The sequence below is a fragment of the Emydura macquarii genome, unplaced genomic scaffold, assembly GCF_026122565.2.
Source record: "Emydura macquarii macquarii isolate MOO-44397 ecotype Brisbane River unplaced genomic scaffold, CSIRO-AGI_Emac_v2 contig_1253, whole genome shotgun sequence".
NCBI lineage: Eukaryota > Metazoa > Chordata > Testudines > Chelidae > Emydura > Emydura macquarii.
The window spans coordinates 20,382,628-20,404,573 of NW_027131390.1; the positions used below are offsets into that span (position 1 = coordinate 20,382,628).

Here is a 21,946-nt window from a genome sequence, read left to right on the forward strand (position 1 = left end):
CATCACCAGCATGCTGAAAATACTTCAGTGTATGCCTCCTCACTGCCTCTCCTCATACATGCACTGAATAAGAGGGGTGATAGAGTAGATTCTTGCAGTATCCAACACAAGCATCCTTGAAACAGAATACAGCAATTGCCAGTTTCCATATTCTAGCCTCCAGGAAATTAGCACATTTTCTAAGAATTAACTATGAAAACGTAGGTTTCGAAATGAAGGCAAAAATTCTTCCCCAGTTCTTTAATTTAAACATCTTCAAAAATTCACCGGAAACTGTTGAGATGCCCCTCTTCCTGGGAGCAAGGCATGGCCGTTCTTTAAGAACTAGTCTCTCTCCAGAGGCTACCTGGAGGTGCAATCTCTGTAGTACCTGTGGCACTAGTTAGACTTCCCTGGACTAACAGAGTATTTCTAGCACTGCCAGAAACCTGCACAACATAGAGCAGTTCCAGTTGGCTCCTTGAAGCCTGGGTTAAGCAAGAGTGTACTTTATTATGGTAACGGTATGTGTGTCATAAAGCACTCCTCCTGTTCTCATTGCTGCTTTGGCATCCAAATATCACTCTCTTCTCTCTCTCATTGGTGTCAAAAGGCAATTGGCAGATCCATGGCAGAACTACAAACTGGGTGACAGACGCTGTAAGGGACAGGGTGTTTTATTTCTATCCTGAATGCTTCGGTGGCTTATTTGGCCATTCACTTGCAGTTTACAGACAACTCCAATTAAGGGAGGTAGGTTTGCACTCAGAAGAGGAGAGATCCATTGGCATTACCCAATAGGAACCTATGCTACGCTACAGCATTGATGTTGCTATATAAAGATCAATGGAAACAAGAGTGTGACAGGGTCTTATTTTCATTTTTAATATCGTAATGTACTACTGCTAATAAGAAAGGCAAAAGACACAGGAAGGATTCTTTTATGAGAGATGCTTTTAATCACTCCAGACTCTCAAAGATAGCCTGTAGGAGGAAGAGAAATGTCACTCCAGTCAGAGCATCATTTCCAGCAGCTGGAAATAGGTACAGCCTCCCCTTAACTATAAATATAACAGCCCATACTGTTCTTTATAAATTGGTAGCTCTGGACTTTGTAATAAAGATAGAATGAGAAGAAATGTGGTCTAATGGACCAAGCGTGGGACTGGAAATCAGATGATCCAGAATCCCAATTCCGGCTCTGCCCCTCTGGCATATCACATGGCCTCCATCAAGCAACTTCACATCTCTGTCCTCAGTTTCCTATCCCTAAAAGGGGTAGTTCTTGATCATGTCTGCTACAAGTCACAGCAAAGAGATTCCAGCAGCATTTGTTCCTCCAGTGGTTCATTTCCCAGCTAGCTCACCTACTTAAAGCAAGCCAGTGCAATGCATTCGCACAGAGCATTTCTGAGAACATGACTGTATCTGTACTCATAGTGGCCCGTCCCATTACTCCACTCAGTTCCACAGGAAAGATGGGTGAAAAGCAGTACGCTTCTGTTTTACAGGCCAACATGCATACAACTTATGATTTTCAATGGTTACTAGTGACGTTTTGATGCCTCAGTTTGTAGATGTGCTGCTTGAGACACATTCAAGGGGTCTGATTTTTCAGTTGATAGGTGCTCAGCAGATTACTTTTACAGCACATGTATAGTTGTGCCTCATGGCTCCACATACATAAATGAACACAATATCTATCTTTACAGCCATTTACATTCTGCTCTATTTGGTTTGTTCCAAATATTGTTTCCAGAAGTTCTGTCTTGCCCATACAGTGTAAGGGACAAAGCCTACATTCACACACAAACATCTGTAGATACCAGGGCAGGAAATAATAAATTGCCCCAGAATCTATTGCCTAGAGGGCCAGAGTCCATTATGATGGGCATCAAGCATTTTTGGCTGGCACTTGCTGACAGAAGTAAAAAGCCAATTTCATGTTGTAGGATTGTGTTGTTGCGCACTAGCAGTTCCCTTTTCTTGAGCCTCTCCCTGTAGGTTCCAGGCATGGGAGTGGACCTGGACAGGGTCCCAGAGGGCATGGCTGCATGAAATAGCCCAGACTTCAGTCAATTGCTGGTCACCCTTTCTACAGTGGACTCCAAGATGGAAAGCAGGAGGTTGTTTAAAGGCTCTCAAGAAGGAGTGGAGGGGGCGCATCAGGGAGAAGAGCTAGACAGACACCAATGGCTTTTGGTGTGAGCATGAGGCTTGCCATACTGTGCATGCTTTAACATACATCCCTTTTTCAAAGAATTTAGATGAGAAAGATGCCTCCATGCAGTGGCAGCTCTATCTCTCAGTAAAGTGAGTACAGTCCTCTATCCCAGGGAATTTAGTGTGTCAGCACGCTTGCTTACTAACCACACTCCACTGGGTGAGGTTTTTCAGACGATAAAGATCCACTGCCCACCCCAACATTTTTATGATAAAATTAAAAAAACAAAACAAAACAAAAAAAAAAGACATCCTAAATTTTTGTTTGCAATTAGTTGTTTTGTGCCCAGCATGGGTTCTCTGTGAGAGCAGAGTACCATCCAGAGATGAGACAAGATGAGCGCCACTGCAGCTGCTCTGGGGCCTGCACAGGACTGGGCAGTAGAGGATTGAGAAGGGGTAGGGTTGGCGCTCTGAATCTGACACTGAAAGATAGGCACAAGCACCGTGGTGGGAGGATTAACCAAGCCCAGTACAGGTGAAGTGCCTGTAATTCCCATTGACCCTGGCACTAAACAGCGAGTGGTGAGTAGAATTATGGGGAAATGTTACCAGCACACCCATTGTTTCAGGTAGTTTGTTACAAAAAACATTACAAAAATGTAACAAAACCCCCGTAACGAGCCACATGGTGCACTAGTACAGCCCTATGTAAATCACCATTTCAAAGAGGGCCAGGGAAGCATGAAAGTGCCCCCAAATCCTGATCTTAATTTCAAGTTTTTGGGGTTTTTTGGGGGCGGGGGGGTGTTGACTAAATTTACTTGTAAAATTCATTGTGTGCAAACTCTGAAATTCAATGCTTTGTCATTTACACTGGTGATTTAAAAATAAAACAGTTACAATTTACAGAGAACCCCCTGCAAGATATGATCAGGTTTCAGGGCCCAGCATGCCCTTCTTCAGCTATAGCATGGACTGGTTCAGGAAGGAAGCTCTGCTCTACACTTTGTCTTCTCTGCTTTCTATCTGTACTGACCAAAGCAAACGAGCAGCAATGCACAGACCAAGACTCACTCTCTCTCACAACTCAACTCCTCCTTCCCCTATAGCAGTGTTTCTCAATTAAATTTGGCCACGGAACCCTTTTGAACTCCATAAATAATTGCGGAACCCCCCAAACTCTTAGCAGTCTTCAAATGTCGAAATAAGCAAAGGTCAGCATTTCTCACTTAAGTTACACTTACACTGGATACCCTCCGCCGGAAAATCTGAGACATCTTCCCTTTTTCGGCGGCGCAGAGAACAGCTGCTCGCGGAACCCTAACAGAGTTACCAATTGAGAACACCAATTGAGAAACACTGCCCTATAGGGAAGAATAAAGTCAATTCATCTGGCTAATTTCTTGCTTATTCTGGCCTCTGAGGTGGAGTGAGGAAGAGAAAGGAATGGCTCTGCTCATCTTGTGCTTCATGGGAAGAGAATCGAGTGGCAGACTCACCCACATTCTCCCATGCCTGGGCTGTGCTCTCTTCCTCTATAAGGAAGAAGAACCTGCCACCTCTCCCCCAGACTGGGAACAAGGATATAACACCGGGAGTCCTCCCAGTGCCCTAGGCAATAGGCTCCACTCTAGCCGTTAGCCTGCTCTTCATGGATGCTGACCCCAGAGTATGCAAGTACATAGGTGCCAATGTAGGAATGTGGGGAATGGAGGCTGGGTCTCCCCTGATGCCTCTCTCTAGGTAGCTGGAGCAGGTATAGCGCGCACAGTTAATACTGTGTCAGCTGAAAGGCAACATGACTATGGGGAACTTAGGGAAAAAGTTGTAGGACGGCAGGGCCAATGTTTGCTAGGAGGTCCATCCAGGAGTTGTCCTGTCCCTGTGCCCAAGCATGAACAAAAGGGATTTGGACAGAAGTCTAGAATTGTGCAACCAGCATTTACAGGAAATAAATTTCCTTATTTTCAAAGGGTTGGAGGAAAATATCAGAAAATGAAAACAAGTCTAAGGCAGTTTATTACAATTCCAAAATCTCTCTCCAGCATCACCACAGCTACACGCCCCAGTTCTGCTAGTTTTACACGTGGAGCATTGTTATTTTGCAATCTCATCTTCCAGAGGCGGCTGCCATGAGCTGGAGTTTCCCTGCCTAACAGCTCAGACAAAGCAGGGCAGCCAGTTTCATGGCATCACAAGTGACCCCAGTGGTCACATTATCCCATGAAAGTACCTCAGAGAACTGGAACACAAGCCACAAGCTGTAATCCTTGTTACAATCGCAGACTCTCACTTCCCCCTTCTTTCTTCCTGCTCTCACTGTTTGAAGACTTAGTAAACATTACATAATGCAACAATAAAGACAGCCAAGTAATGGCATCTGATTACATTTGATTAATAAAGCTATGAGGGACACATTATGCAAGCATGTATTTTTAAGGGAGTGAAGGGGCATGACAGTTTAAACTGAAGGTACTTCCCCCACCTTATTAAAACTTCTTTAGGTCATAGGCTATGCTCAAGCCACATTGTCAGTCATCTAGTCACTGCACCACATCACTGCTCTGAAACTCCAAGGGAAACTTTCAGAAGTGAAATTTCAACAGTGAAAGGAGGAAGTGAAACCTAGGCTGGATGGCTTTTATAGCTAATTACCTGGCCACAAGGTTTTCTCTCACCATAATCTTATCCTGTATAGGTGACTGACAAGAAACTCCTAGATCCATGATTTCCATATGTGGATCTATTATTAGTGTTTGATTTATCACACATACACTCACACTAATTCTTCACTGCTTTTGCAGCCTACCATGTCACATACACCCATGTAAAGAGGGTTTAACACAAACATTCTGATCTGGTAGCATTTGTGCAGAGGTAAATAATGCCCTGACCTGCAAGGCAGGGGAGAGCCAGAGACAAGCACTTAAAAACACACTTAGAAAAATCTAGTTCTTCTGAAACTAGTTAGTGTCCAAATGAATCCTTTAGCGCTTGTCTCAGGTGTTGGGTTAACAATGACTAAGGACCTCAGTTTTCCGTTGTGAACTGCACTGACTAGGGACTTCATGAGCAGAACAATGCACTCCTGTCATTGTTCTTCCCTCCAACTACCCCTCCCACACACACACAGGTCTCTGCTAACATGCTTCTGTTCTCTAGATGGTCACCCTCTCGGAATGAAACAGGAGTTCAGACTCCATAGTCCATTCAATCCTCAACCAGAGACTGTCAGGAGGGCAACCAGTTAGTGCCAGCTGTGATGTGGACAATTGACCACTTGCCTGCTTCATTTCACACAGGCCAGACAGCCATCAGCTATAAGTCATGGCTTAATCAGTTCTTCGGGCCAGACTGGTACCAATGACCTGGAGTAGAAAGGCTTTATATCCCTTTCCTGATCACTTGAGCCATCCAGGTCGCCACAAACCAAGAAAACTGACTATCAGAAGTTAAAACAGTTAAATATATTAACATCAGGAGCTGGAAAAAGAAATCTGCTTTTTAGTTTTGTGGTGATTTCTACAGATGTGTCTTGTGAAGTAGCAGAGATGATATTCCATCTTCTAGTCTCACTCACACTCTGCCTGTTCTCTAAAGCATTGCTAGATGCTTACTGTATATCCCCAGGAGCTACAGTATGATGAGTTGGTGTCACTACACCTATCTGCCAATGTAACCAAGAGCAACACAAAAACTTTCACTTGAATGCAAGTTAACTCCAAGAGGACTCCCTTTCCTGCTTTCTTGCTCTACAGCACCCCCTCCTGGTGCGCCCAGACCTGTGTATAGTAGCTAATTTAAGCGAAAGAGCTTGCTCATAAAATCTCACCCCCCTCAGCCACAGTTTATTTTGCCCAGTGCTAGCAAAGAGGAAAGCACTGATGAGATGCTGAATTCAGCCAGAAACCACATGAGAATTCTTCTAAAGCGCCCACGTTAAATATTCACAGCAAGATACAGCACGATGTGCTTTAAAAAGAGAGTTTGCAACATAAATAATTTAGGGAAAACATTAGTGCAGCTCTGCTATGCCACTGGTAGAGAACCAATGCTGCAGCGCTCTGAGCACTCAGGTCTGCAACCCTAAGGCCATCAATTCCTTAGCATTTCATCAGTTCCAAACATTTTTAATTGGGCTGACACAAATCCACCTCTCCCATAGCATATAATGATATTTGGGGTATAAATAGGACAGCAGCCTCTGAAAAGCCATTCAGCAGCATAAACAGCTTCAAATTGTCAAGTGAAGTATTTTGGAAAAGACTAATTAAACACCAGACAATGTTCTGGGAGCATTTGGAAATGCACTTTAAGTGCTGAACGTACCCGGTATACTCATACAGCAGAGAGAGAAAAGTAGGGAACAGAGAAAAAGCTGAGAGAGTCATCTGATGGCACACCAAAACTGGAGCAGCACTTCAAACAAGTTGCTAACTTTCGATTTTAGGGTTTGTGGGGGACAACCACAAGGTTTTCACAAAGAGAAACAGCCATTAAGGAATACTGCAAGATGTTTTACAGTATCATCTTGCTCTTAATTGAACAAATAAACTGAGCCTATGTAACAGTCCTAATGTGAAGAGAAGCTACACAATGTAGGATTCTCCAGACAAATGACACTCTCTTCAGTCGGTGCAATGATTATTCTCTCCTCTATATTTGCTTCCCAAAAAGTCCTACCACAAAACCTTGGACAGATACATTCAAATGGACAAGAGCACAGACAAGGTAGCATTAGGAAATATTTGCAATATATGATCAGACCTACTTGCAAAGCTGGTCTGCTTCAATTCTGTCATAACTAGAAACATACTAAATTCACTTTCTTTTTCTAATGTGAATGCATCACCACCTATTTGAATCTCTCCAGTAGATTCCAGTTCACATCAGATTCAAGCATCTTGTTCTCACCATCAAAACCTTTCACCACTCTGCCCCCTAGTGTGTTTCCCCTTGCCCCAATGATGCCAGCCTCAAGTACCCATTTGTCAGCTTCTCACATTCACATCTTTGTGCTTTCTTCCTTGCTGCCCCCTACACCTGAACTGAAGGGCATACACCATCCAATGCTCTTTCAAATCTTTTAGGATCCTCCTGCAACTGATACCTAAAAGAAAATCAACCAATTTATGATGTCCAGGTTGAGGGGTGCAGTGACATTCTTTATATTTCTAATTATAAAAAAATTGCAGCTAAATTTCTATCCTATATTATATATTTGATGGCATCTCTCCTTCAGCCCTGTATATGTCACGTGTCTCAGACTGCCAGATTCTTGGAGCAGGGACTAGGTCTTCATACGATTGTACAATGTCTAATAAAATGAGGCTCCATCCCAATTGAGTCCTCTAGGATCTACTGTTATATAAATATTTAATGATGTAGAACAAAGCCAATATTGCCTCACCAGGGGTCTTGCAAAAGTTAGACCATGTTCAACTCATAAGGCGGTTGTGAAACTGAATTAATAGGTGCTCTGTGATCCTCAGATGGAAGTAAAATGTGCACAAGGAACCACTGCTCTATTTTCTTTCAATTTCTTCATCTCTACTCCCATTTTGTCTACTGACTGTATGAAGCATTACACATCAGTGCTTTACAGAACTGGGTATAGCCTACTTCTGAGTTAGAGCATATTGCCAAGAGGTAAAATGCGCAAAACAATCCCATAGGTCAAAAGGACCTTTACAGTGCTGTCAATTGTCCCCACCCACCAACAAGCAAATAGCTGCAGTGGTTAGAGCAACATAGCGAAAGGAAGTAGAAAGAGTGGTCACATTTCCCAGAAGCGCCAGAAGGAACATAGACGGGGACAGCTGCACACACATGCCACTGACAAGGGAAACATTCTTTAGCAGAAATCAAGAACTAAAACCACGGATGAGTTACAATCAGCAACCTATGGCTTTGTCTGTGACTAACAAAGTACACAGTTAAATGGTGAAAGGGGACAGCCCTACAGCTGTACAGTGTTAGGGTTCCTGCCTGGCGTAAGCAGCTTCTCTCCAGATAAACTGTACCTGCTCTCTTGCAGCAAGTCTTTAATCTGAGCCAAAATCCACTCCACCTCTGAGGAAGAATTACACCATGCATTGCGGGCCTTGCGTAAGGACTGAAGCTGCTGAAGAACCTGCATAAGAGAGAAAACAGCATCAGTAAATAAATATATTTTGTTGCCTGGCAGTCACTGTGAACAGGAAGCACCACTATAAAGAGCAGATGGATGATCCAGGCATTTCATCCATAACCCTGAGAGTGGCTCTCAGAGTTGCCCTCTCAACAGCATTATATAAAACACTAATTCAGAAGCGTTCTGAGATTCAGGACAGGCCTATACTGGAGAGAGAGCATGAGCAAGGATTCAGAGCCAGGAAATTAGATACCGGGACTCCCTGGTTCTATTCTCTGCTCTCCAGCAAGTCCATCTCTGTTACCAAGTCCCAACCTGTAAAATAGATAATGCCTACTTGGGTCAGGATTTTGCCATACACTATCTTCAAGGGCATCAGTGGAGTGGACCTTCCATTTACAGTTGGGAACTCACAAGCATAATGCCAGTGGAGGCTGCATTGGATTTAACATCCCTGGAAGTGTAAGTTTCCCAATGTCTTGGTAATATGCTCTCACAATTTATGCACATGGGAGATGGTATAGAGCCTTTATAGCAGAGGGCCATCTGCACTGGATTTCACTCCCTTCTGTGGTGCACCAGTCTTTGTGGGGAGTAGTGGCTTAATATGCCTTCTGGTTTGAAGTATCTGTGTCAAGGGGTAGATAGCATTAATTTACTGAGCACTGACATGGTGGGGTTGATTCTGTATGGAACAGAGACATCGCCATGCACTGCCAAGCTTACAGTGTAAATCAGACTCAAATGACACATACATGATACAGGTAGGACAACCCTTCACATTCTCAGTGATTTAAAAAACAAAACAAAACACCATTTCAGCACTTGGTGTGCATCACCATTGGGCCTCCCTGAGGAATTCTGTTCTGAGGAGGCTGATGAAAACAGAAAGTTAAGGAGTTCCAAACATAGGAATAGGCACAGAAGTTGTGTGGATGATAAGACTGAAAGAACACCGGTAAGGCTCTGGAAGAGCCTAGAGAACCATGAATTCTTGTGCCTGTCTGAAGTTAAGTTTGTGTTTAATTTGTTTAGCATAGTCACAATGATGAGGTGCAACAGATATTTTAGGTAACAAAAATCAAGTTTGAGATGTGACCCGAATATCACGAATCATTAAAATATCTTCAAGCTGGTTATACACAATCATGTGCAAGCATCCTGTTAGAATATTTACTAAAGAAACTCACCTAGGCTTGTTCTACACTTCAATGTTTTACTAGTATAATCAGTTCAGTGATTTTAAGCTCTACCAGCATAGTTAAAGCAACAACCTTCCTACTGTGGATAAAATTATACTGGTATAAAGATGTCTTGTACCAGTATAATTTACTGAATAGGAAGAGCTATACTGGTATAAAGGCACCTGTACATCAACATAATTGTATCCAGAGTAGGGAGGTTGTACTGCTTTAACTATACTAGTAAAATTAAAATAGATTATACTATGTTCAGACAAGCCCTTTGTAAAACTAGTTAATTTCCAAAAAATTTTAACATTTCAAATAAAAGTGTCTTGATTCTAGAGATCCATTCCTGTTTTTACATTTATAGACATACTGTTCCCATTTGTGAACCTTAAAGAGCAAGCAGTTGCCATTTTAAAGTCTCTAAAATGCAAAATCAGATTGTATATTTTATAACAGCAGCTAGTTCAAAAATATCTCCAGTTCACCAATTCAGTGATGTAAGAACCATTTGTATCCAGTGCAATACTGAAAATCAGAACCAATCTCAGGTACAATTAAGATTGCTTCATAAATCAGCCAAATTAGTTCATACCATCACCGAACTGTTGGTACGCAGCAATGGAAATCTTGCAGGGATATTAATAAAAATCTCACTCTTCTGTTACCTGTGTGTTATTTCCACAGAGTTTAACAAAGTGAAAACAGTTTATTTTTTGCCATTAATCACTTCTGTTGTTCATTTTATATATTCCCTCCACCATGAAAACTCTTACCAAACGTATCACATATGATTGCAAAGAAGTTTACCTTACAAAGTTCTAGAACAGCATATTGTAGAGTCACTTATATCATACCAATGTTAAAGGTGTCAGATCTGTTCATCAAAAGCCTTTAGGCCTGTATTAAACTTAGTTTTAACTATTGTTATTATACAAGATTATTTTTTTTAAATTAGCAACATATTAAATCTCAAAATATAAAATACAAACGTTTTGAAGTTTAAATTTATCTGGCTTCAGGGCCAACAAAACACCAGGTAAAATGAAGTTTGTGAGCTAATCAGGTGTTGGGATGGGCTGGGGATTAAAAACAGAGATTGGGACTCAGGACTCCTGGATTTTAATCCCAGTTTTGCCTCTAATTCTCTGTGGGGTTCCAAAGAAGTCATTTAGCCTCTCTGGAGCAGTTTCCCTAGCACCTTTAAAATGAGGATAATTGCTTATTGCACTGTAAAGTCTCCATGTTTGTAAAGTCCTTCAACACTACTTAATTCAATGTCAATATACATGCAAATTATTATTATCCTCTATAAACTAAGTCTGTGAAACAGTTTGTTGACAATTTCAACACTATACGCCACATGTAATTGCTTCTATGAAAGTCTGCTCATTCTAGCTGGAACTTGCTTAGTCAAATTCCAGTCATTCGGAGCTTCTTGGGTTTGCAGTGATGAAGTCATGCCTCACTAAATGTGATTTTGATTGCCAAGGATTATCCTCTTGAATATTCTGGAATCTCTGAGCACTAGGGAGAGAGCAGAGGAGGGAAAAACAAGAAAGGAGGGGCCGAGGAATTTTATTCCATGATGAATCAATAGTTTAAAAACAAAACTAAAAAAAAAAAAAAAAAAAGCTACTCAGACGTATTTTCCTCCTACATAGAGCAACTCTTGTCACCTTCTCTTCATCTTTCTCACTCTCTCCCCCTGCACTGCCAGTTGCCATCAGGACACTATAAATAACCTTGGACCGACTATTTTAAAAAAAACCCACAAAACAAAAGAACCCTGAGTTATCGGAACAGTCAATTCCTGCTTTGCTCCAGAAGAGGGTGGGAGTGTCTGGAATTCTCAAAAAGTGACTTGTAAGGCCTGTTTATTACCTGTCCCATTATTACACTGTATCGTACTTAATAACTGGTTAAACTAGGCCATGTTTTTAAAAACCGTTTATTTGTAATGAGAAAGGGTAGGGGACAAAAGGGATTTTAGGATCCCAGTACTGAAGAACTGCATTTCTAGATGTGATTTATTTGTTCCAGAATGGAGCCAATACAGGAAACTATTCCCCACATCTGACCCTCCTCCACACTCCCTTTTGGTAAGAAGTATATAAATAATCCCAGCAGATGTTTTGCAATGATTTTGCAGTAAACCAACATACATGCTGAGAACTGCAGAGTTACATCTATGAACATATAATTCTGCTCATATATGAACTTAACAATCTAATAAATAAAAAATGAACAGGGTACAAAGGAAGCATTCAGTTAGGAGTTTTACAGAGATCCTGTCTATGGATCTTTAACACTGTTTGGTGGGCATAATTCTCAAAATTGCTATAGTCAATATATTAAAAATGGGAGGAAATTTTCCAGAGTTTATTCCACTGAAGATTTATTTTTCCAGCACTCATCTACATTCCCTGGCCTTTCCCATAGCTAATAAGCATACACTGGAAAGTACTCCTTACTTAAAAGTCATCCATTAAAAAAGCCAGTTTACAGGATAGCATGAGTGGAGGGTATGGTGTTAGAAGCAGAGTACATACTAAAGGGTTTGTTTGGTTAGCTGATAACTATCCTGAGTTATCAAGATACATACGTCCAAAGCTGACTGCGAAGAGTTCCAAAGGGATCTCACAAAACTTGGTGACTGGGCAACAAAATGGATGAAATTCAATATTGATAAATGCAAAGTAACGCACACTGGAAAACAATCCCAATTATACATATACAATGATGGGGTCTAAATTAGCTGTTACCATTCAAGAAAGATCTTGGAGGCATTATGGATAGTTCTCTGAAAACATCCATCCAATGTGCAGCAGCAGTCAAAAAAGCTAAAAGAATTTTAGGAATCGTTAGGAAGGATAGATAAGACAGAAAATATTGATCGCCTCTTTATAAACCCATGGTACACCCATATCTTGAATACTAAATGCAGATCTGGTCACCCCATCTCAAAAAAAGATATATTGGAATTGGAAAAGGTAAAGAAAAGGGCAACTAAAATTATTAGGAGTATAGAAAAGCTTTTATATGAGGAGAGATTAATAAGACGGGGACTTTTCAGCTTGAAAAAGAGACAACTGGGGGGGGGGGGGGGAGATATGATAGAGATCTATAAAAATCATGACCGGTGTGGAGAAAGTAAACATGGAAGTGTTATTTACTCCTTCTCAGAACACAAAAACCAGAGTTCATCAAATGAAATCAATAGGCAGCAGGTTTAAAATGAACACACAGTCAACCTGTGGAACTCCTTGCCAGAGGATGTTGTGAAGGCCAAGACAGTAACAGGAGTCCAAAAAAAAAAAAAAACTAGGTAAGTTCATGGAGGATAGGTCCATCAATGGCTATTAGCCAGGACAGGCAGGGACTGCTGTTTACTAGAGGCTGGGAATGGCTGACAGGATGGATCACTTGATGATTACCTGTTCTATTCATTCCCTCTGAAGCACCTGGCATTGACCACTGTCGAAAGACAGGATACTGGGCTAGATGGACCACTAGTCTGACCTAGTATGACCATTCTTATGATATCGATAGCAGAGCACTTACATATGGTCATCTAAACATGCCATTCTGATTAAATAAAGTTGCTTTTCTTTTGCAGTTGACCCAGAATTAAGAGAGGAAAGGGGGGATTTTTAAATGCACAAATGGGAATCAGGTGCCCAAGATCTATTATCTTTCAACAGGAATTGGATGTCTTTATTGCCCTTTGTGCCTCTAAATTCTCACCCCAGAGCTGGGGCATTGCCAGCAGACAATTGTCTAGCCAATAAAATATTATACACACACACACACGTCAATTCAATTTGAAATCTAGTCAATGAGTTAAAAAGTAATTCCAGGTCATTCACCCAGCCCCTTCCCTTCCGCTGCCAGTTTCTATAGCTTTATAATCACAATTTCCTACTCATTTTGTAACTTTTGCCTCTCCCCTATCATTGTTGTAACGAGCGAGGGGAAAAACACTGACTGTGTCTAATCACTTTCACGGTTTTCCTCTTTAAACTACTGTGAAACAAACAGAATAAACTAGGAAAATATTTTCCTATCTAATCTTTCAGTTCAAACTATAAGAAGTCTTACTTTGTAATAGCAGTAACATTTTTCCAGACAGAAATGTTGATTACATACACAATTATGGAATGCAGTTTCCCCAAGGATTTTAGGGATTGGGATGTGTCATGTTTTTTCTTTGAGGCATATGTTGAGATATCTGGATGTTTATTCCAAATACATTGTAAAGCTGCCCATTGTGGTTCTCATCTATGATTAAGTTAGTGGTCTGTGGGTTGGAGGTGGAGGAGAAGGAGAACTGGAGATATTACCTTAAGGAAGTGGGAATGAGGAGTTTTCAACAGGCTTGATCCAAAACCCAAATAAAGCCAATGGAAAGACTCCCACTGGCTTCAGTCCCTATCTGAAGATACCCTGGTGACAGGCACCGTAGAAGATCTCAACATGCTTTAAATATTTTTACATGTTGTTGTTTTAAAGAAAAGCAAGTTGAGACTTGCTGAATTATCTGCCCCAAGTCACAAACAAGGCAGTGGTAGAATTTCTATAGGAAAATCCAGGCCTTCTGACTTCCAGCACCACTATCCCTATCACCCGAGCCCTGACACAAACACAGCAGGCTGGCTGATGAAAAGCTGGACTGAAGACCGTAGACTATTTTAAAACGACTGATATCAGTCAGCTCCTAAAGGCTTTGGGTCCAATAATTAAAAGCACATTGTTAAGCACCCTGCAGGAACAGAAAGGCACAGGATTTGCAGAGACAAGTGGGGCTATCACATATAAACACAAACATCCATGCTATAATCCATGCCATCTTGTCAGAAGCCACAAGAAGCCCACATTTCTTCCTCTCTGTAGCGAATGTTGCCTGCTTTGCTTTGATGAATCACACAAGACACTTGGTACCAGGAAAGAAAAGAGCATTGCAGGGCTCCATAACAGAGCACTTCTCTCTTCTTCAACAATGCTCATAGCCCCATCTACAGGCCATTGGATGAACTGCTACACCACTGACAACACACTGTTCCTTCACGCTTAAGTAAGAGTTGGCATTTCAGAAACTGGCCAAAAATAAAATAAAATTATGTGTGAAATGAAACTTTTAGTGTAATAAACTAGTCAGTCTTGAACCCAAGTCAGGCGTTGCAAGGCATGTCAGTTTCTCAGTCTTTGAACAAGTTTTGTGATAAAAGCACAGAAGCTGTCAAATAGCAGGGAAAGAACAGCGCTTGGAGACTTAATCGAATTGCACTTACCCCAAACTGCTGATTTTTGTAGGACACCAGCACATCTCTGACTTTCTCTAGAAATAAGTACAATTACACAGGGTTTAAACAATGAACAATGAGGAGCTAATATAACAGCCATTTCACACAGAGAAATTGAACTTTTCTATCTTTAAGGTACTAGTGAGCTATCCTCTCGAACTACTCTCCTTCGGCAAGCCCTTTACATATTGCTCAATGCTTACTCAAGGCATAAGGCAGTGAAATGCAGAGATGATATAAATCCATACCTGGCAATTCTTTGATTATACTAGATTAGCAGTTCTCAGTCTCCTCAATTCAAGACAGAAACTGCCAAACTGGATCAAACCAGTCCACCTAGTCCACTATTTTGTTTCCAACAGTGATCATTTCCAGTTGCTAAAGAAGAAGGTACAAGAAACCCAATAGTAGACCGTTATGAAATAACCTGCCCACAGAAGACATTTCTTCCTACACCTGACAATTAGTGGTAGTTGACTTATGCCCTGAACTGTGAAAGTTTCTGTCCCTTATCATTTTGTTTTAAATCCTATGTAATGCTACTGTGGATGTTTACTATTCAAATAAACATCCAATCCTTGTTGTAATCCTACTGAACTCTTGGCCTCGAGGATATATTGTGGCAACAAGTTCCACAGGCAAATTCTGCTGAGAGAACTGCTTCTACCTTTTCAGCTACTATTCACTAAACACTTCCCATAACTATAACTCTGTTTAATTACATAAAACGGCTACTGAGCCAGATCTCTTCTGAGAAGGCAGAACAATTGCTTCAACAGGAGGAGGACAAGGAGCAGGCAAAACAGCATGAGTCTGCAGATGAGCAGGAAAATACAGAAGAGAGATAGGGGCTATAGCTGAAATTGACTAAAAATTTCTTTTTCAGAGAAGTTACTTGGCCAGCTGGGAGGCTCAGCGTAAATGCTTAAGACAAGGGCATATTAGACTGGAAAAAAGAAACAGAATGACGGACAACAGAGGTACATCTCATCTGCGGGTGTCCTCTGTTTGAAGGCGTCTCCCGCTACTAAGAGGCACCTGATCAGCACTTCCTAGATTGATCACATATAATTGGGGTCTAATTATTTTGTTTTTAAATAAAGTGGACTCCTAATTTGCACCCAGTTTTTGAGCGGCAATTGACATCACTTAGAAGATTATCTGATCATGCCCACTCATAATAGAAAGACACTGCAGAACTCTCTGGACTAAAAAAGTGATCTAGGTCTCTTTTCAGGAGTGCAGTGGGGAGAATAGCATTAGAGTGGACTTTGTGATTAACCGTTTGATCAAACCAGGTTTCAACCCTAAATTATTCCAACGTAATGCATATTACCCTTATGGTTCTGGGGTTTTCACTGCCAAAAATGGTGTTTATGTTGAAATCAAGGCAGTTGGTATGAAAAAAGTCAGATCCCTCATGAACCTGCAAAACCCCAAGAGCAATTCTACCACCTGTGCTAAGGGAGTGTAACAGGGTGGCCTGCCCCTTTAAGGTCCAGGACTAACCTGCCATTTACTTAGCCCCTCCCACACCTGAGCTGGGCGTAGGACTTAAAAGAAGGAAGCCCAGCAGTTAGAGGCTGACTGTAGAGGAGAGTGAAGCCACACCAGTGGAGCTAACTCCTGTTGGGCCCCTGGAACAAGTAGCCAGGCTTCAGGGAGGCAGTCCTCAGGCTGGTGTTCCACAGAGAAATGGGGCGTTGAAGAGAAACTTAAGAGGGACAAAAAGCTTAAGCTTTTTTGGGAGGAGCGGTTCAATATTAGCATTTAAGTGTGTTTGTAGCTCTGGATTTTTACTGAGGAACCCAAAGAGAAGCCCTGAAACTTGCTATTCTGTGAAAGAAGAGTACAATTCTGTTTAGTTCTGTTTGATTTGGAAGGACTCTGTGCTGGCCCCAGGCGGAGCTGGGCGAAAGGACTTTGAAGAGGCCATCTGGGAGAAGCCAGCTTGGAGCCTGACCTCTTACAGCTGGACTTAAGTACCCCAGAAGGGCACTGAACTTTTAAGTAATCTGGCTGGAGGATCAGGTCATAGGCCATTGCAAGATCAATGAGGTAACTAAAGGGAAGGCCCAGCAACCTCACCACAAGGTGCTGCCAGCTGGTGAGTCATTTCTGCACATGTGGGGCTTGCTCTGGTGGTGGAAGCACGTAACAGGGAGCATATCCAACAAGTGGCAGTGGTAGCAGTGCTTGTGTGTTCTTTAACCTGCAACTACTAGAGGAAGACACTGATCTAACTCAGATACCACTGTCACTGTTTCCCAGACACCTACCATGAAACTCCTTGTGTTTCTGATAGCCCTGCGGTTGTGGGTCCTGAGCCTCCTCTGTGTCACTGTCCATCTCGGTCTCTGTTGTTGCTGCTGTCTCTACCTCCTCATCCTGCTCTTCACATTCTCCAGCCAGATTATTGCTCAGCTGACGACTCCAGTATGTCCGCCGTAGCCACTCCAGCACCACATCACAACCTGAAGGCAAACACAGCAAACACACACATTTGTTCCCTCTCTTTATCAGAGAGAAATTCCCCATTTATTAGAATACACTATTATTATTATTATTATTATTAGACACTTGCTTAATCCACAATAGTGACTAAGATCTTTTGAGAGTTACTGGATTCAGAGATGAAATAAAACAAACCCTCTCGATAATGTGAACTCTGCTAAGAAAGGATGACTGGACATCCAAGACACAGACAGAGGTTGTGTATCAGCAGTCACCTTGTTAGATTTCAAGCAGGGAAACTTTCAGTCCCAGATGTGGAAGTTTTGCAAATTGATCAGGTTCTTATACTGTGCACGTCACTATGGTATTCAAGCACCTAATGTTTGTTACCTGCCTGAAGACTACAAACATAATTGCCTGACAAGAACTTTTTTCTACTCAGTCTCACTGCACTAACCACTTAAAATAATTCAGTATCCACTCCAAATTAAACCAGTGGTGCTCAACCTTTCTGGGCTCAAGACACATTTGTAAATGTTTATGGCCTGTTGCAACCCAGTAAATAGTCCAGGGGTAGAGAGTGTGGGGTAGTTTTGGTCAGATCCTGACCCACAGAAGCGTGGAGCTGCCCAGCACTTACCCCACAACGTTGGCTCCTGTGTTGTGGGACTAGCTGGGCTTGGCTCTCCGTTCTGTGCATTGCAATCTTGGGGGTTGCAGTGCCACTCAGGTCGGGCCTCGCCCCGCTGACTGGAGCAAATTTGTGAGTGGAGTTGTGACACAGCTTATGGGGTTGCAGTTCCACTCACTCAAATTTGGCCTACCCAGACTCCTATCATCATAATAGCTGGGCCAAACTGGAAGGGTACTGGGACCTCAGAGGTTGCAGTGCCTGCAGCGGGTAGGTGAGCCCATCCAGCCCTGTGGGACAGGAGTTGCCATGCAACCCTTTGAAACATTCTGGTGACCCAATTTTGGGTCCCAACCCATAGATTGAGAAACCCTGGATTAAACAACCTGTCTTCTAGCAAAGTCCCTTTCTATCTAGCACCTCAGTACTTAAACACAGGGTTACTTACCAGTAACTGTTGTTCTTCGAGATGTGTTGCTCATATCCATTCCACCTATACTGGAATAGATATGAGCAATCACTCGAAGAGAGAACCAAAGTTTGCAAACTTGGAGACATATTTACACATCTTAAATTCAGGCCACTCATACAGAGGTGCTGAAAATCTAACTTAAGTGAGAACAGTAATGGGTGCTGCCAATTCTCAGCACCTCTGAAATCAGAGCTCTTAATCTAAATCCCTTTGTGGATTTGTCTGAAATCTATTAACTTCTGCTTTAGAAGAGGAATCCCAGCACCCTTGCCCCACTCAGCTCCCAGAGCAAGGGTATGGCAGACAGAAGGGGTGCAGAAGCACTTACAACATGATACCCAGTTTTCAGTCACCATAAAACGGTGCCATCTCTATTTGTCATTCCTTCCCATATAACCACTGGATCCTTAGTCATTCCTTCCCTTCCATCTTTCAGTTGGCTTGTGGGGTTTTCCAGGTGCATTTTCCTATTTCCTGTTTGGTTCTTCTTATCCTGACTTTTAGATCCCCCTTTCTCTTTCCCTCCAAACCTTCCTCTTTTTGGAGAAGAGCCTGCCTCCTCAGTCTCTTCACCTCTTCCCTTCTGTGATCCTTTAACCCATGCCACTCTGCTGCCTCCACCCTAAGGCCTAATTTCCCCTTTACCAGGATAACCCTCTGGAGCACCCTATTCTCCAAATTCTCCTCCCACCCAGGGCCACTGCCCCCCTCCAGTCACAGACATGCTGTCACATTCATCTGGCAAGGCCCTCTTTGCCCAGCTCCCCTAGGGCTGCTGCCACTTCAGTCTCTGCACCCCCCTCTCCTGAGTGTGTGGAGCTGCTCTCTGCTACCATGGAGATAGTAAACCCATGTCCAACAGCACCACCTGGTAGTATCCTGAGAATAGCAGCAGCAGAAATACAAAACCAACAGCTCCCAAAAGCTGCCAGACACATACAGGGTCCTTAGGCAGGGTGTACATACATGGCTCTCACCTTTTCGGCAGGCAACTAGCTGAGGCAGTTTCCCATGAGTCAAATCATGGCGAAGGTTCACAATCCAAATTGGGATGTTCATCTTAGGAAGAACCACAAAATTACTACACAAGGCATTGCATTTAATCACAGCCAGACATGCAGGCAAACAGCCACCCAGACACACAGATGAGAGAGTTCAGAAGAGAGTAAAGACTCCTTACAGCCTGGGACATTCTCCTCTGAAATCTGACTGCCTAGCACAGCCTTCCTGCATCTGTCTCATCAACTTTTCAGTTTATTACAAGCCTCAGCTGAGGCCACCTTCTCCCATAACTTGACCTTATTCCTCTCCCTCTGCTATTTTTCTTCTGACTTTAAAGGGATATCAACTTGAAGTCTAGTCAGAGTTAGCAGTAACTTCAGGTCAGACACCAGTCTCAAGTACCAGTTTGTTTTTATACTCATTTACAAATGGATTTTGTACATCTTTTTCCTGTCCGCCAACACTGTTAGAGACCAGGGGAAGGTCACTGACAGAGAAGAAAATAGTAAAACTGACTATGCACACAATGCTGTGAAATGCACAAAATATACAGCAAACAATTCTCCCCTCCATCTTTGTATTCTCAGGATCTCATGTTACATGCAACAATGGTAGGTAACACTTTTCAGACAGAAGTGAGATTTACCCCAAGGTCCCTATAATTGAATAACAATTCTTTTGGGCCACAATTTGTATTAAAGACTTCACAATGTATTCATCTCTGGCTTTCCCTTAAGAATAAGCCCTGACTTATTGTGCAGGGAGTTGAGTATTTTGATGCTTGTTTGGGTAATAGAGAGATTTTATTCTGTCTTTTGAAAATTAAAGTGGCAAAGACCCATGAAAGTTAAAGATGGAACAGACTTATCAACTTGTCGTCCCAGCCCAGTGCACAAGGCAGGATGATGCCTACACAATGTAGTCTTGAACACTATTTCTGGTCAGTTCTGACACTTTCATCCCTTCCCCTAGAAAGTGTTCAACAGTAGGAAAGACATCACTACCACATGAGTTCTCTTGCTGTTCAGTCCAAATTTCTTTTCCTTAGCTTGATCCATTACTATAGCTCCATCCTGAGATTTTGCATTCATGGGGAGGGCGAAGAACATCTACTTCTCTTCTTTGAAGCTATCCACTTCAAAAGGACACAGAATTCTGCCACACCAATGTTGCACAGGGGATTACTGGTGTATTAGCTTCGCCCTCTTGAGAGCGAGATTTCAACACTGGGCTTCAATTGCAAAGAATTTTATACTAGCCCCTATCTAGTCACAGCTCAATATCCAAGACATGCAAATGTCTATTTGCAGAGTGGGTGGAGAAGATGTTACATATGTTGCAGGGTCTTCATGGGACTGGGTTCTCCTTGCACTCCCAAACAATGTTCATGAAAACAGTTCCATTTACCAATCCGAATCTAATTTAAATTCATACAAAACCAAGGTTTTAGACGTAAACTATCTTGAGCTAAGGCAATATTTCTTAGTTGCCAAGAAGCACTTTTAAAGACCATGTAGAAAACCTTGCTTTACATTTATTTTAATTGTTTTGCATTTGTACTTTAGTTCTCCTAAAGAAAAGTAGACTTTCATTGGTTGGTAACCATCAAAATGTTTATTTACAACTATATATAATCTTTACTCTAAATCTGGCGCATTTTTTAATTTACTAACCAGGAGGATCCATCCTTCCTTCAGATACTAAATCTTTTTAGCTGGCAATAGCCAGGCAACAAGTAGCCAAACATTTAACAGAGAAACTTCACTGACAACTAGACACCAACATGTATGTTGTCTACAAGCATATGGAAACCAACAGGAAACTCTTATTGAAAAATTACCTCTTTAGCTAGTCGTCTCAGGGGAATGTTGACAATTTTCTGCTTCCGCTCTGTGATTAGATTCACAAACCTATGCGTAGATTACAAAAAAAAAAAAAAGAGTATTGCAAAGACTAAAAACAGCTAACAGAAAACCTGACACTTAGGGGGAGAGTGAGCCTCCACACTCAGCTGGATTATTGCTGTCAGGAAACTACAAAATGGAGCTGATGAAGCGAATAATGCATTCCTCTAGAATTGGTCCTTTTCCACCAGTGCAAACACCTTTTAGTCTTACCTCACGAGAGCCAGACCATATGAAAGGACCAGTTCATGTGATTGCATGTTGCCAGACACATCCAGGATTTTACAGCGAATCAGATCTGCAGTACAATCCACAGCTAATGGCATTCTGTGTCCATACCTAGAGATAGGGAAAACGTGAGAAACATTCTTATCTTTCCCATTAAAAAAAGAAAATTGCAAGAAAGTAGTTGCCTTGAAGTTTTCCTTTTGGAAACCTGGGTTCATATCTTAATCCATGTAAGTTTTACTTCACTGCACAAAACCACTGAATTTTCCAGCCTCCTTAGCAGTCTCGCTTATGAGTAGAATAAGATACCTTGCAAGTGTTGGACAGAAATGCATCGACCCTGAGGGGCTGGACAAGGAGAGGCTTACCTGTCACAACCATGTTGCTGTGGGCCAAAACTGATGTCGGCAGTTGTCTGTAAACTGGCTAGTGGGATTAGCGTGGGTTAGAAGTGAGGTGCACTGCAAGAGTTTCAGGGGGATCCTCT

At 42.1% G+C, this 21,946-nt stretch overlaps 1 protein-coding gene across 1 annotated transcript in view; it reads right to left on the bottom strand.

Annotated features, from left to right (window-relative positions):
* LAS1L (LAS1 like ribosome biogenesis factor) overlaps nt 1-21,946 on the bottom strand; it is a 60,682-nt gene that overhangs the window by 38,021 nt on the left and 715 nt on the right. The window contains exons 2-7 of the mRNA XM_067548302.1: nt 21,445-21,570; nt 21,168-21,237; nt 19,303-19,384; nt 17,048-17,242; nt 14,757-14,803; nt 8,169-8,278 (exon numbers count right to left, since the gene is read on the bottom strand). Of these exons, the coding sequence (XP_067404403.1) occupies nt 8,169-8,278; nt 14,757-14,803; nt 17,048-17,242; nt 19,303-19,384; nt 21,168-21,237; nt 21,445-21,570 (630 nt within the window). The remainder of the gene's footprint in view (nt 1-8,168; nt 8,279-14,756; nt 14,804-17,047; nt 17,243-19,302; nt 19,385-21,167; nt 21,238-21,444; nt 21,571-21,946) is intronic.